Here is a 15260-nt window from a genome sequence, read left to right on the forward strand (position 1 = left end):
GTGGCTCAGTGGGTTAAAGCCTCTGCCTTCGGCTCAGGTCATGGTCCCAGGGTCTTGGGATCGAGCCCCACATCGGGCTCTCTGCTCGTCAGGGAGCCTGCTTCCTCCCCTTTCTCTCTGCTTGCCTCTCTGCCTACCTGTGACCTCTGCCTGTCAAATAAATAAATAAAATCTTTAAAAAAAAAAAAAAAAAAATAAATTTAATGTCTACAAAGAGTAATGATGAGGCTGAAAGAATAGTCTTCTAGATGCCAGTCTCTGAGGAAACAACGTGTAACAAGCTAATGATTTCTATAATTGAGTCAACAGTTGGCTAGCAAAAATAAACATGTCAATAAATGCTTCTAAAACCTACCTTTCACTTTAAAGTAATGAATAAAAATACTCACTTGACCTGATTTGGGCCGACATGTATTATTCTACCAGAAGCATCAGGATGAAAATAGATCCAGTCAGATTCTAGAGAACAACATTCCATTTCTTGGATCCCATTTTTTGCCTGAAGTTGGGTAAAAATATTGAAAATAGAGATTAGGGGAAAATAAGTTTTCAAATCTAATTTCACTCACAGATCAGTAAATCAAAGGTACAGGCAAGAGGAAATATCAACAGTTGGACTGGGATATGTATGAGAATTGAATACAGCCATTCTTACTTGAGAAATTCAGAACATTTACCCTGTACCATACAATCTGCCTCACAAATAATAACTTAACAGTAATCATATCTCAAGCATTTAATTTGCGTCAGGCACTGCAGTAAATGTTTTAGTCATCTCATTTAATAACACTCAAAGCATATATTATTATCCCCACTTTGATGAGGAAACTGATATACAAAAAGAATGAATCATTTGCTCAATGTTTTACACGTGCTAAACAGCTGCTCTGATTCTGAGATCCAAGGACTTGTTCCATGATATAGCTCTGTACAAATATTGCACACATAGTTCCCTTTAACTTCCTCCCTTGCCTATCCCCAATAAACTGTCAAAAGGAGTGGTTAACACAAAGATAAACAGGCACCCCAACCCCAAATCTCAGAAACAGGTCATATAATCTCTTTGGATAAGTCATATATAAACCTCTAATAATGGAGAAATGGTCTAATACTGCTCAGCCTTTTAGGCAAGTAAAGATTTATTCACGGTAAGATATTTAGACATTAAAATAAAGAAAAAGATACCTCCAGGCTATATGATCACATAAGTACATAAATGTTTTACCTTACACACAGGAGCACTGGGAACTAACACCAGCATGGATACATTGATTTCATTTAATTTCTTCAATGTAAAATGAAGTGACACCACCTTTCCTATTAGATACAAATTTTCCAAATATTAACTTATTAATTTCATTAGCACATACTGACAGGACATGTTTTAGGTATCGCAGTAGGTGTTTGTACCTCACATGAACTAAATATAACTCTTGCCTTCAAAAAGCTCATAATCAAGAAGGGAGGCAGAAACATAACAGAAATAAGACAATGTAAAAAACAAAAACAAAAATGAACAAACAAAAAGATGGTGTAGAAAACAAAGTAATCAAGCCATGCACAGGATATTTTCAAGCATCCAGCTCAGGTGGGCAGAATATCAGAAGAAAAAACAGAACTTAAACTAAGCCTTAAGGGATGAGCAGAAAATGGCTAAAAAGAAGAGATGCCAAAACACAAAACACAGAAATGTTAATCCATGTAACATGTGCATGTGTACAGATGAATAAAAATTTTAATTTTGGCTCCTACAAAAGAAATATGATTAGAGAAGTAGGTGAGGGCTATGTCACCTACTAAAGTGCTTTGTATGCCACGCTTTCTAAAAAAACGAATTTTAACACATTTTCTATATTAGTGAGTTTTAATTTTTCAGGAATTTTTATTAGTATTCTAATAATTTCTAATAGGAATGGTGGTAATTATTACATTGTACATATAAGGAAATCAATTTAAACACCGTGGTTGAAACCACTGAAATTAATGTGTCCAAGATGGTATTAGCTCTGGATGTCCCTTTGTTTAAAATAAAACATGTACATACTATACACATCTTTCCTTAGACAATTAATTCCCTTTATTGTAATTATTATAACATGCAAAAGAAATACTGTCTCTTTTTGTGTTGAATATAAGGCAGCATTATTACCAGCCTCTGTAGTTTTTGTTATGTGCTGGAATGCTAGATTTTAAACCTCAGTTTAATAGAAAGCTATGAAACATTTTCTGAATTCTTCAGTTTGGCTGCATGTATTTGTGGGTTACTTACTGTTCTGACTGACAGGTGAGGAAGTAATGGGCATAAGCATCCTTAAGTTAATGTGACTACATCTAAGCTGTCTGGCAAAAGGATTGAAAACTTCCTCTGGATTTGGCAATTGCTCATGAATATGTTGAAATATAGATATGACTAGATGTTATCAGTTATTACAGAAAGTGAGTACTTGACAGGCATGCTTGATATAAATCTTGGAGGCCATTTTACACACACACACACACACACACACACACAAATATGTATCATTAGTTCTATTATAAAAAGAATATGCACTAAATATCCAGAATGTGAATCGTACAGGGTTTGACTGGATAGAAAAGTTAAGTTAAAGAGAGATGTGACAGGTCCTGGTAGCTGAAGAATGTTCCCTGGCTGAGAGGTGAACAATCAAATCATAGACTTGTCATGCCGGGAAACAGTCCCTAGAGAGGCCACTCTAAAAGAAGATGTCACTGGGTTGGGGCAAACAGGAGCTGCTACATGTGATGGGTAAATGAAAAAATGAAAGGGGACAATGTCCCCACAAAAGAAAACTATAAGACACTATACACAGTGTTCCCTGGTAGTGACATCAAAGGAAATGGGTAACTGGACTCAAGATTGTATTGATCTTTGGTGTGGTGAAAGGTGAAAGGCCTATGACTAAAAGCCACTGAGTCTAACAGTGACAGAGCGTGATCCTGGAAGAGATGGGTGTGGAATTAGCTGAACCTATATGTTTGATATCCCAGAAATGAATTACACTAACTCAGCAATACAAAGCAAAGGGGAACCCCTCCACCACTCCCAGAGCACTTGTTCTTTTGCGCTGCATCTTATTTAACTACATGTGTGTTTTCAAGAGCATAAGCAACTTGATGGAAGAGAATATGTATGTAGCCATTCCTGGCACACATTAGGCCCTCAAAGAATTGAACTGAATTAAATTAAATTAAATTATAAATCATGTGTAAATCATTTTCAAAAAGAAAATTAATTCAAGGGGTAGAAATTTCTATTGTCTTACCATGTACCATTTCTTCCTATTCTGCCATAAGTAACTTAACAATCTTCTTGAAAATTCAATGTTTCAATGCTTACATTGTGACCAACAGGGTTCTACCTGGATCTGCTCTGGGAAGCTAATAGTACCAAACGATGACAAAACAGAACCAACCACACATTGCATCAACAATTTCAGAAGCAGCCTGAACATATTCCATCAATAATTTCTACTATAGAGCTTCAGAAATGTTTTGCAGAGATCCCATAAGAAATCTTTGGTTTCCAAAAATTTTCGAATCTTTTAAGTTCTTCGTAGTATACACAAGTGTTTGTTATATTCTTTGTATCCTTCTGTATCTAACATTGTTTACCAATTACTAATATAAACAAAAACTAATTCTTAGGAATTCTTGTTACAGAAGTAGAAAATAAAGAATTTCTGATCAAAAATTTACTACTAAAAAGTTTTACTACTTATGATTTACCAAGGAGTTGTCTTTCAGGGCACAAATATGGAAAACCCCTTTCTGTTTCTTCTTATTAGGTGTGATGATGTAGTGCCAAGGATGGCCTCCAATTTGAAAAGCATTCTCCAGGGAGGACACCTCAAAGAGCAGTGGTGGTGTGTCTGCAGAGATGGGCAAAAGGAATTTATTATTTTCTCCGCTCTGGTAGCCTTGGAACATTCATGAACTCAATTCAACCCTTCTTGGCATGCACATCAGTGAATTTCCATTAATGAAAAATTACTATGTTCAGGAAATAAAATATAACCAGGAAAGAGGCTGATGGCTAAGAAAAGAGAAAGCTGGTAGGAAATAAATGTTATGAGGTCAAAATCTAGACATCTGTTTTCAGAGTATGTGTGACCTGCAACTAAGTGGAGATAAAAAGTGGGCTGAAGGTGCCCATGATGGGGAAAAAAATGACAAAGTACACCTTATAAAAGGAGCTGCTATTTACTAGGCATGTATGTCTCAGACTCTGGGTTAGATACTATTTGCAACACTCATTATAATCCTAATAGGTAATTAAGTCTAATAATTCCCTCAGATGTGAGGAAGAGATCTTCCAGACTAGCAGGTTACACTTAGCAAACTTTATGAGAGAAGTCTTAAGATTTCCAGTGTAGAAGTGATATTAGTCATAATGAATGTAACCACTTAGGACAGGTCCTGTCATAGTGAAAGCTTTATTAAAAGATAGCCACCACTAGTAGTATCATCTTTAGACAAGTTAACTAGTTTAGATACACCTAGTCAGTTACTGTCATTTAAAGACTGACACCAGGGGCGCCTGGGTGGCTCAGTGGGTTAAAGCCTCTGCCTTAGGCTCAGGTCATGATCCCAGGGTCCTGGGATGGAGCCCCACATCGGGCTCTCTGCTCAGCAGGGAGCCTGCTTCCAACTCTCTCTCTGCCTGCTTCTCTGCCTGCTTGTCATCTCTGTCTGCCAAATAAATAAATAAAATCTTAAAATAAAATAAAATAAAGACTGACACCATAAAAGAGGTATCTGTTGGTGCTTCTTAGTCTTCTTGATGACAACTAAGTTTAAGTAGAGCGAAACAGATGTACTCTTAGAGAAATGCAGAAGTTGAAGGTACTATGGCTTTAGAAGACCAGAATACCATTTGGGTACTCCTTGGGAAACACCACAAAGCACACAGTCTTTCAGTAGGTGGATAATCTAGGACTCTTTTTTTAAATCCTTCTACCTTAAGAGTATACTCTTTAGTTATGAGGCCATCACTGTCAGTAAAGAGGCTTGCCATAGGAAGACCATTCACTCAATAGTCACGTGTTACATACAGAAACGTTGACTCTATTAGGCTTCTTCATAAGGACAATTTACTACTTGGTGCTATATATAGAAAAATAATGAAAAGTGAATTCACAAATGGACAAACCTGAGAAAGAGATAAGTATAAACATATTAAGCATACTTAAAGTGCTTTTTTCTTAAAAACCTTTTTAGGAGAAGAGTAATATTCTTAATATATAAAGGAGTCTTTTTAATAAGAAAAATATGAACCCAACAGAAAACTGGGCAAAAAAAAATCAGTAAGTAAATTATGAAAGAAGTACAAATATCATATGTGATAATATGGTAGCTATCAAATGATGGTGAATGAGGAAAGTAATATAAAAATAAAAAATATAATTAGAGTTTGAATTTGCAGTTAAAGTTTCAAGTAGGTATGTCGTAGAGAATATAAAATAGGTATGAACAATAGGAAAAATAAGTCAATCCAAAAAGATGTATTTATAAAGAAAGGCTTTTCCAGCAGTTGCTAAAAATGGCCCCAAAGTAACAGCAGGACTCTGTTCATCATAATTCTAATGGGTCCCCACTAACCTCAAGAGCCCGAATTTTGATCTCTAATACTATTTTCAATTAAAGATTCCTAGAAATTCTACACTTGATCTTAGCCAAAAGGCCAAGGAGTGATGAGAGGGTCCTAGAAATTCTGAGAGTAGCTGATTCCATGTTTTGTAGTGAGGAAATCTTAGGATAGGTCTGAACCATCCAGTATTGCTATAAAGGATATTTACAAGGATGTCAGTGTAGTGTTAAAAGAATCAGAGAACCAACAAAAGGGGCTCCTACTGGCTAGACTGTGGAAAGAGGCACTAAAACGAAAATAATAATTATTATAATGCTCTGAGTCTGTGAAAAGGTCAATCAATGATACTTCAGAGTTCTAATATAAATTGTGCAAAATGTTGTATGGTTTATAAAAAGAATGGCTATAATAGGATATGATTTTTCTACAATTTTAAAATATAGGGATATAACAGACAAATGAAAATTTAAACCACAGTGATATATTGCCTCAGACCTATTAGAATGTCTATTATTGAAAAGAAAAAGAATGACAACAGGATGTAGAGGAAAGGGAACCCTTAGGCACTGCAGTTAGGAATGCAAATTGGTGCAGGCACTATGGAAAACAGGATGGAAGTTTCTCAAAAAATTAAAAATAGGGGGCCCTTAGGTGGCTCAGTTGGTTAAGCATCTGCCTTTGGCGCAGGTCATGATCCCAGAGTCCTGGGATCCAGCCACACACCGGGCTCCTTGCTCAGCATGGAACTTGCTTCTCCCTCTGCCTGCCACTCCCCTCACCTTGTGCTCTGTCAAATAAATAAAATTAAAAATAGAACTATCATATGGTCTAGCAATTCCACTACTGGAATATTTGGGTATTTACCCAAATTAAATGAAAACACTAACTTGGAAAGATAATATGCACCCCTATGTTCATTGCAGCATTATTTACAGGTGTTCATAGAGTCAGAGAACAGGCTGATGGTTATCAGAGGGGAAGGGGCTGAAGGGTGTGTGAAATGGATGAAGGGGGTCAACTGTATGGTGATAAATGGTAACTAGATTTACTGTGGATTCATGCAGATTTATACTACATATCACTTAGTAGTGTATACAAAAATTTTTTGTGGCAAAAGCAGAGTTTATTGAAGATATAGAGCGAGCAGATATAGACAGACACTCAATGGGACTTGGAAAGGAAAGGAGCATGAATTTCATCTTTGTTTGGGGTCTGGGGTTTTTTACTGAAGATGGTGGTCTGGCATATGTGTCCTCTCTGGCATCCAGGAACCATTTAGAACAAAGAAGAGGGCTCAGGTGTTATTCCTTGGAGTTAGGGGGTCTTGGCATGGAGCTGTCTAGCTCCAGTGGCCTGGAATGCACATATGATAGTTTCATCCTGTCATTCTCACCTGGTTCTTCTAATGATTCTAGAGAATCATTAACTCTTTGTCCCTTACAAGGAGGACATGTACTATTTGCATTATAAGGCATGTGTAAAGTGGGGTAGGGGTGCAGGTCCTAGCATGAATAGAAACTGGAAAAGAAGCAAAGGAAAAAAGCAGTCTTTTCTCTTTGGGTCCCCTTCAGTTTCTCTCTCATTCCCTACTATAAGATTTTTATCCTCCTAATTCTTAAGGGGTTTTGAAGAGTGAAAGTCTCATGTTCTGTAGCTTCTTCAGGCTGAAAAAGATTGTAGATCCTACCTACTAAGACACATTAAAATTCCTGAGCTATCTCATTAAATAAAGGGTCCCTAGTGGCAGATTGTTTGCATTGGAGGCAATCATGAGGTCTCATCATAAGAATGAGATGCTTCCTACAGTTTCCATTGAGATAATTTATCTGACATACTTATGCAGAGCATGTAATAATAATAGCTCCCTCAATAAAGAAAGAAACCTAGCATAATTATCATAGCTAGGAAAAGAAGTGTTTTCCACCAAGACTATCCATTTCTGCTAAACCAGAAAGAAATCCAATCACTGAGAGAATTAGAGGAGACAGATACTGCTTTAATTTGTGTGTGTGTGTATCTGCTAAAACTGTGGATATCTTAAAGTCATCAGGGATATATACAAAATATTTAGTCTCAATATTAGTATAAGTTTTTTCTTGAGTTACAATCAGGATGTCAAGGCCCACCTGGTTTTGGAGGGCCACCTTTCAAATTTGTGGGTGACTGCACGTTGGGTTTGGTTAAAGGTGGCCGTTGCATGCTTGGCTAAAGTCTCTATTTGTAATTTTACAGCTATAGAGGACGTTTCTGTGACAAATATGGCTAAGGGATAAAGCCATCAAGAATCCCTCTTTGCCTGATGTCTAGCCTTAGTAATATCCTAATTATGAAGACTCACTGGCAAGTGGGAGATGACTTGGCCTGGGAAAAACTGAATTATTATGCTGTACACTGGAAACTAATCAAATGATATATATACGTATCAATGTTATTTCAATAAGAAAAACAGGTAGTCAATCTTATATATTTCTTTTACTAAAAAAAATGTTTAGGGGCACCTGGGTGGCTCAGTCATTAAGGATCTGCCTCCAGCTCAGGTCATGATCCCAGGGTCCTGGGATTGAGCCCCGCATTGAGCTCCCTGCTCCCTTGCTTCTCTCTCTCCCACTCCCCCTACTTATATTCCCTCTCTCGCTGTCTCTCTCTGTCAAATAAATAAAAATCTTAAAAAAAAAAAGTTTAAAAAACTCAGATACATGTTAAGTGAAAATACAAGATACATAACAGAGTATATGATATACTACATTTGGTATAAGAAATAAGGTAACATTTAAAGAATGCATACACACATTTGCTTATTTTTATAAAACAAACAATAGAAGGATACCTTGAAACCAAAAATAATGATTACTTATAAGGGCAGGGTGGGGTAGGGGGAGGGAAGTAAGAGAATAAAAGGACTATGTATGGAAGAAAAATTTCTCAGACAATATCGTTTTTTGACCTTTGAAATATACACATTTACAACTTTAAGAATAAAATCGAAAGGGAAAAACAAACCTAAAATTAAAAACAAACTAAAACAAATGAATCTATTTACATAAAACTGGTAATCTAATCATATAGAAAAATAATTTCAAATAATCTTTTAACACATTACTCTGTAGTACACTTATTGGGCTGTACATGAAGGACAAAAGCAACGGTATAGAAATCTTAACCTTCACACTATAGTTTTTAGTAGTAGCGCTGATAAGGCAATTTTAAGATTATCACATACATACTAAAATAAAATTTTATTAGGAATCAAGAAGTTCAGTGGGAGCCAAAAGAAATACAAATATAAAATCAAAGAACAATTAAATTGGAAATATGAGAATGAACTAATGAATTTTTGTTTTATTTCCCAGCTCTGTTCACCAAAAAATAAAGACAACCAATTGCATTAAGCACAATCAGATCTTGGTCTGTGTTGCAGGTTGAACTGTGTCCCTCAAAAAGATAAGTCAAAGTCCTAACCCCTAATAATCTGTGAAGGTGACCTTATTTGGAAACAGGGTCTTTGCACAAGTGATACTGGATAAGGGTGGGTCCTAAGCCCCAGAGTAAAGAAGGCCTTATAAGGACCAGCAGAAATGGGAGTTACACTGCCACAAACCAAGAAATGCCAAGGATTGTCGGCAACAAACTAGAAGCTAAAGAGGCAAAGAAGGATTCCTTCCTACAGTATGGGAGGTTGTCTCTGCCAACAACTTATTTTCAGACTTCTAACCTCCAAAACCATAAGAGATTAAATTTTAAAGCTATCAGTCTGTGGTGTTAATAGCAGCCCTAGGAAGCTAAAGCAGTTAATGATAATGTTCTCTACTAAAATGGCTTCTTGTCAGACTTAGGACAAGGAAAGTAAAACAAAAATCTGGGATATATTATTGTTCCAGAAAGCAGGGAAATTCTCAAAGACTATTGAGGTATGTCAACATGGAGTTCTCACTGGCCAACTTTGGGGCAATTTGAACATCATTAAGAATTTGACTGTAGGGGTGCCTGGGTGGCTCAGTGGGTTAAAGCCTCTGCCTTTGGCTTAGGTCATGATCTCAGGGTCCTGGAATCAAGCCCCGCATCGGGCTCTCCGCTCAGCAGGGAGCCTGCTTCCTCCTCTCTCTCTCTGCCTGCCTCTCTGCCTGCTTGTGATCTCTGTCTGTCAAATAAATAAAATCTTAAAAAAAAAATAATGACTGTAACTATATAATTTTGAATAAATAAAAATCCTTGAGTCTTTTTTGATTATGAATGTGTGCTGACCTCTAAAAATTTTTGCCACCATTGGAAGTAACTATAACACCAACTCCTTGTTCAAAAACTGATAATTAAAGAAAAAGAGTAAGTATTTACTTTGACTTTTTAGGAGGAATTATAGTTCATCCCTAGGTGACAAATGAAAGTTTTTCTTTATAGAAAAATGTCAGTTATTAAAGGTAGAAGGAATGACAGAATCCTTCAAATGGCTATTCTGCCACCCCAAATGACATAACTGGTTCAGGCAAGAATCACGAATAGTTACAGGAATATTCTCATATTATCTGTAATCACAGAAAATTAAACACAACCTACATGTTCAAAGCAGTGAACTGGCTCAACAAATTTAGAGTTCATCAATAAAATAGTATATGTCAAGTTCTTAAAATTTCAAGAAGCTATGTGTGTACATGCATACACAAGGAATCACAACGTAAGCACCACATTCAAAAAGTATCGCAAGATATATAATGAAAACTAAGTCTTCCTTTCATTTGTATCCCTCAGATGTAACTAATGTTTATCAGGTTTTTGGGTGCCCTTTCATATATTTCAAGCAAATCTAAATGCATATGCTTATATGTACACTTTTAACGTGTGAATATGAATTCTTTATACAAATGAAGCTTTTTATATACAATTTTATACTCCTTTTTTCACTTAGTAATATATATTAGGAACTGCTCTATACCAATGCAAAAAAATATTTCTTTTTAACAATGAGATTTATGAAAAAAATAAATATAAAAAAACAATTAAATTTATGATACAGCGAAACAATGAGATAATATTAGTGTCATCTATCAATGTACACGTTATTTCCAATCATTTGCTATTAGAAAGAATGTTGTACTTGTACATCTGTCATTTTGTACACGTGAATATATCTGGTATAAATTCCTAGGCACGTAATTGTTCAAGGAGTATATACATTTAAAGCTTTGGTACACAATGACAAACTGTCCTCCACAAAGGACCCCAACAATAAATGATTATACTGTTAGATTCTTACATACTTCTATACTTTTAACAACCCTGTTATATAACTTTTTGATATTTGAGAATCTGAAAAGATCTATCCTATGATAATTTTAATCTGCATTTATCTTATCAGTGATATTGGGTTTCACCTTCCCCTAATTAAAAGCCAAATGAGATTCAGTATCCCCAGGCCTTCAGTTTAATGAATAGATTTTGATAGATTTGATAGATTCAGTTTAATGATAGATTTTGATAATACCTATTCAATAGCAAGGAATATGCTGTAGAGAAGTAAAATGAATGGAGTTTTTAATTAAATTATAGGAAAACATCTGGATGATTACAATAAATACTTATATGACCACTTATTTTTTTAAGGTGAAAAAAATGCTACATAGTAGCCATACCTGTGATTTTAATATTACAAGGAATGCCAAAAGGAGCCTCTCCTACAGTTCCAGCAGTCCCACCCCATCTGCATGCACACCCTAAGTCAAGTTTCTGTTGCATGAACTAAAAACAAAACAAAACAAAAATGGTGGCTTTAGCACCTACTTATTTGCTGTCTGAAGAGAGAAAAAGTCAAATTCACACGTATATGACAGAGAAAATATCTTCACTGACTTGAGGGCCTCTCTGTTTATCTCCCCTCCCCTCTTTTAAAGGTTACTCTGTCTTTCTGCATTTGTACAGTTTTGTAGAGTTAAAATCTATACAACTGTCTTACTCTAAAAGCAAAAAAAAATCATACCTCAGTCCAAACCTCGAGATATTATAATATGGCAAATTTCAGTCTTCTCTACCTGTTCAGTGATGGCTTGGAAGCTATAGAGTCTGACCAATCCTGAGCTGTACATCACAATCAGTATTCCATGAGACAAGGTAGCATCTGTAACATTCCCGAAAATCTGAGGGGAAAGGTAGATATCACCTGAGAAAAGACCAGAAGGCCAATCCTCTGAGTGTTCACAGTGGTTTGGGCAGTTGCTTAATATTCGGGTCACCACCACAACACTGCTCTTATCATTGACTTAATTTACAATTTAGAGACTTGAAGTTAAGACGTCATTAGGGTAGTAGGCCACTAGAGTCTCGAACAGAAGCACTAATGGGAGTGGAGCACTGATGGGGGTGCAGCACTTAACCCTCAAAATGATTCAGCAGCATTCACTTGCCTCATCCATTCGCTATACAGTTTTGTCAATATCTTTTAATAACAGTCTATTCCTCATGGACATCAGCATACAGTGAGATCATCTAATTCTACCCTGCAGGATATATGCGGTAGAGTAAATATAGGGACCCATTCTTCATGCTAAAATGTTATTCATAAAGAGACTTATTTTTTACCTCAAAGTGAAAAGACTGGATCTAAGAAAGTACTTATAATGAAAAACAGCTAACTCCAGATTTTTATCACTACTTTGTCCTTTAAATATCTAATACCGCTTAATTTTTTGGTCATATAAAAACCAAACATGTTAAAGCCCAAGGAAGCACCTTTAGAGACATTTAGCCTGGCTAACCTTGAGTAAGGCTTTGGCTCTTTGCTTCCTTTCTGTTTTTGTTCAATGCACTGGATCCTGCCATAGTCCTCCACAGAGCTCTGATAAAATAACTTGATTCTGTGCCTATTTTAATATTTAACAAAACCCAACATAGACAAATATTCATAGCAATGAAAGGACAAGAGGAAATTAAGTGGAAATCTGTTTCTGTTTCTACTCAACACAGATTATTTAGTGAATATTTACTACCCCAATAACTAGTTTAAAGAATATATTGGGCTTGGCCCCTGGGTAGTCTTCTATACATGGGAAGTGGAAGATACGCTTCAATTCCAACTAAGCCTAATCAAAACCAAATCCTTCCCGTGATTATCATAGGCATCTAGGAATAAATAAAAACAATTTATGATTTAGTTAAGTGTTCATTCCTGTTACAGACTATAATAAGCACACATAACTACTCAATCCACAAGCAAAAAGAAAATAGCTAAATTCATAAGTTGTGTTTCTTGTCATCTCTTAGATAATTATGCTTTGCTTCAATCTTGACTAATTCATGATTTTTTTATTTGCTGATCTTTGTTTCCCACTTTGAAAAGGAGGACTTGTGTAATTCAAGCACGTTTTCAAATAATGAGTGCTCTAATAAAGTAGCCACTCTATTTTAAAATTTGGTTCATACTTTGGAGTCAAATCTAGGTTCTAATTCCAGCTTCTCCATTTACTTAGGATTTTGGAAGCTGCTTACCTTCCTAGATGAACCCACTATATGTTACAAAGTTATAAACTACTCAAAGAGCCTGGCACAATACAATGAATAAGCAACTGACACTACTCATTCACCTTCCTGTATCTTAGTATATTATGCTTATACAAATTTCTTTTTATAATGTTCATCTTATTTGCTAATGACTCTTAGTGGACCATGAAGATCTGACCTCAGTAATACCTGAGGTGCTTAATTAAAGACTAGTAGAATAGACCAGTAAATAACTCTCTGCCTAGACTAAGTAACAAGTTTTTAATGGAAAGTAGGAGGCTACTGATTCTTTTACTCAAAGGAACTGCGTCCTTTCTTTCTTCCCATATAACATACCATAAATCAAGAGAAATGTCAAGAATAAAACCTATAACTGAACAAGTTGGAAAACTCACGTATTTAATTACAGGTCTTGTTTATGTAACATAAAACAAATTTTAGATCTATATTTTGCAATTAAAATGATTCATTTTGTTCAAGCTTTTCATCTTCCTAATGGTCATTTTAACAAGCTTTGGAATATCCCTCTGAAAAAAAACCACCTTACTCATTTCATAATTTTATAAAGTAGTGGTTTGTTAATGACACCAAAGGTATTCAGTACTCTCCATTTGAATAGCATAAGAACATGCAGAAAGATGAAAGGATGATTAGGCTTTCTTCCTAAATGAAACATTCTCATGAATTTTGCTATGAAACAAACTAGTTCAGAAAGCTTTTTACAGTCAGGGGAATATTTGCAATCAAAACACCTAATAAACAAACATATATTGACATCCCATCTTTTATCAAAAAATTAATACTGCAGTCAAATAAGAAGTAAGTTCTTACCTTCTTGTTGATCTCCAGAATCCCTATGAGTGAAAAAGGTAAAACATGGAACACTGCAAGGTACAGCAAAACAGGCTGTTGAATGCCCGTCTAAAAGGAAAGATTAAATTACAGGCAGCTCTCAAAAGAATTTTAGAAACACTCTTTTCATGAGCTGAAAGCATCCATCTGTCCTAGCATACAGTTATGTAGATGTTTGCACGAATTGAAAACATTTATCTACATTGCAAATTTACTTAAACAGGAAAGCATACATGTTCAAAATATGTCCATTAAACCTTCAGTCCTTTGATGCACATGCACATACACATAAAAATCCATAAAAGTAAACATAGGGGCATCTGGGTGGCTCGAAGTGTCTGACTCCTGATTTCAGCTCAGGTCTGGAATTCAGAGTCATGAGTTTAAGGCTCGCATTAGGCTCCACACTCAGAAAAAAAATAAAAATAAATAAACACTAACAGTAAACATTTCTTAGTATCAGAACATATATACTATACAACAAAAACTCTTAAATGCATAATAAAACATTTCTTTTTCTTTCTTTTTTTTTTTTTTAAAGATTATTTATTTACTTATTTGACAGAGAGAGAGAGAGAGAGATCACAAGTAGGCACAGAGGCAGGCAGAGAGAGGGGGGAAGCAGACTCCCCGCTGAGCAGAGAGCTCATCCAAGGATCCTGGAATCCTGACCTGAGCCAAAGGCAGAGGCTTTAACCCATTGAGGCACCCAGGCATCCCTAAAATATTTCTATATTATAAATAAATATATACTTCTGATATATATCACATATTGTTTTATTATACATTGTTATATTAACAGAATATAAATTATATTAAAAATTGGAATTCTAATAATAAAGAGCCTAATCAAAAGACACAGTTATCATAGTCACATCATCTGAAAGTACAATTACACTGACATGTCTATATGAAATGAGAAAAAATTATCAATAGTTAAACGCATGAGTGATTTCTCTGCTTGAAAAAGTTCCCTTACTTTAAAGAACAGGTTCTGTCAATTTCTTTCCACTATGGAATGTAAAATAATCTGTTATACTTCCCCAAAGTGGCTTAAAGTGTATTTCTTAAGTTTATACCATTTCTTAACTTTTATACCATTCTTTAAGAATCCAAGATGATTAGTTCTTTCCTAACAAATTTGCAGCCAATTTCCTCTGGAAACAAATTCCTCATCTTATTGATGTTTAAATACTTATTTATTGATATTTAAATATGTCTTACCTGCCGGGCCAATACTGAGCCCTTGTTTTGAGCTGACTTAACTGCAATGACTTCTTGAGGAGTGTCCCAGCTCAGGTATCTTGTAAAATAA

At 35.4% G+C, this 15260-nt stretch overlaps 1 protein-coding gene across 4 annotated transcripts in view; it reads right to left on the reverse strand.

The window, feature by feature from the left end:
* The window catches only part of DCAF17 (DDB1 and CUL4 associated factor 17), a 41790-nt gene that overhangs the window by 12085 nt on the left and 14445 nt on the right, over window positions 1-15260 (reverse strand). For all 4 annotated transcript variants that reach the window (XM_059167052.1, XM_059167049.1, XM_059167048.1 and 1 more), the window contains 6 exons: window positions 15170-15248; window positions 13925-14014; window positions 11629-11733; window positions 11233-11338; window positions 3748-3890; window positions 390-499 (listed from right to left, as the gene is read on the reverse strand). In XM_059167052.1, coding sequence (XP_059023035.1) covers window positions 390-499; window positions 3748-3890; window positions 11233-11338; window positions 11629-11733; window positions 13925-14014; window positions 15170-15248 — 633 coding nt within the window. The remainder of the gene's footprint in view (window positions 1-389; window positions 500-3747; window positions 3891-11232; window positions 11339-11628; window positions 11734-13924; window positions 14015-15169; window positions 15249-15260) is intronic.

The sequence above is a fragment of the Mustela lutreola genome, chromosome 3, assembly GCF_030435805.1.
Source record: "Mustela lutreola isolate mMusLut2 chromosome 3, mMusLut2.pri, whole genome shotgun sequence".
NCBI lineage: Eukaryota > Metazoa > Chordata > Mammalia > Carnivora > Mustelidae > Mustela > Mustela lutreola.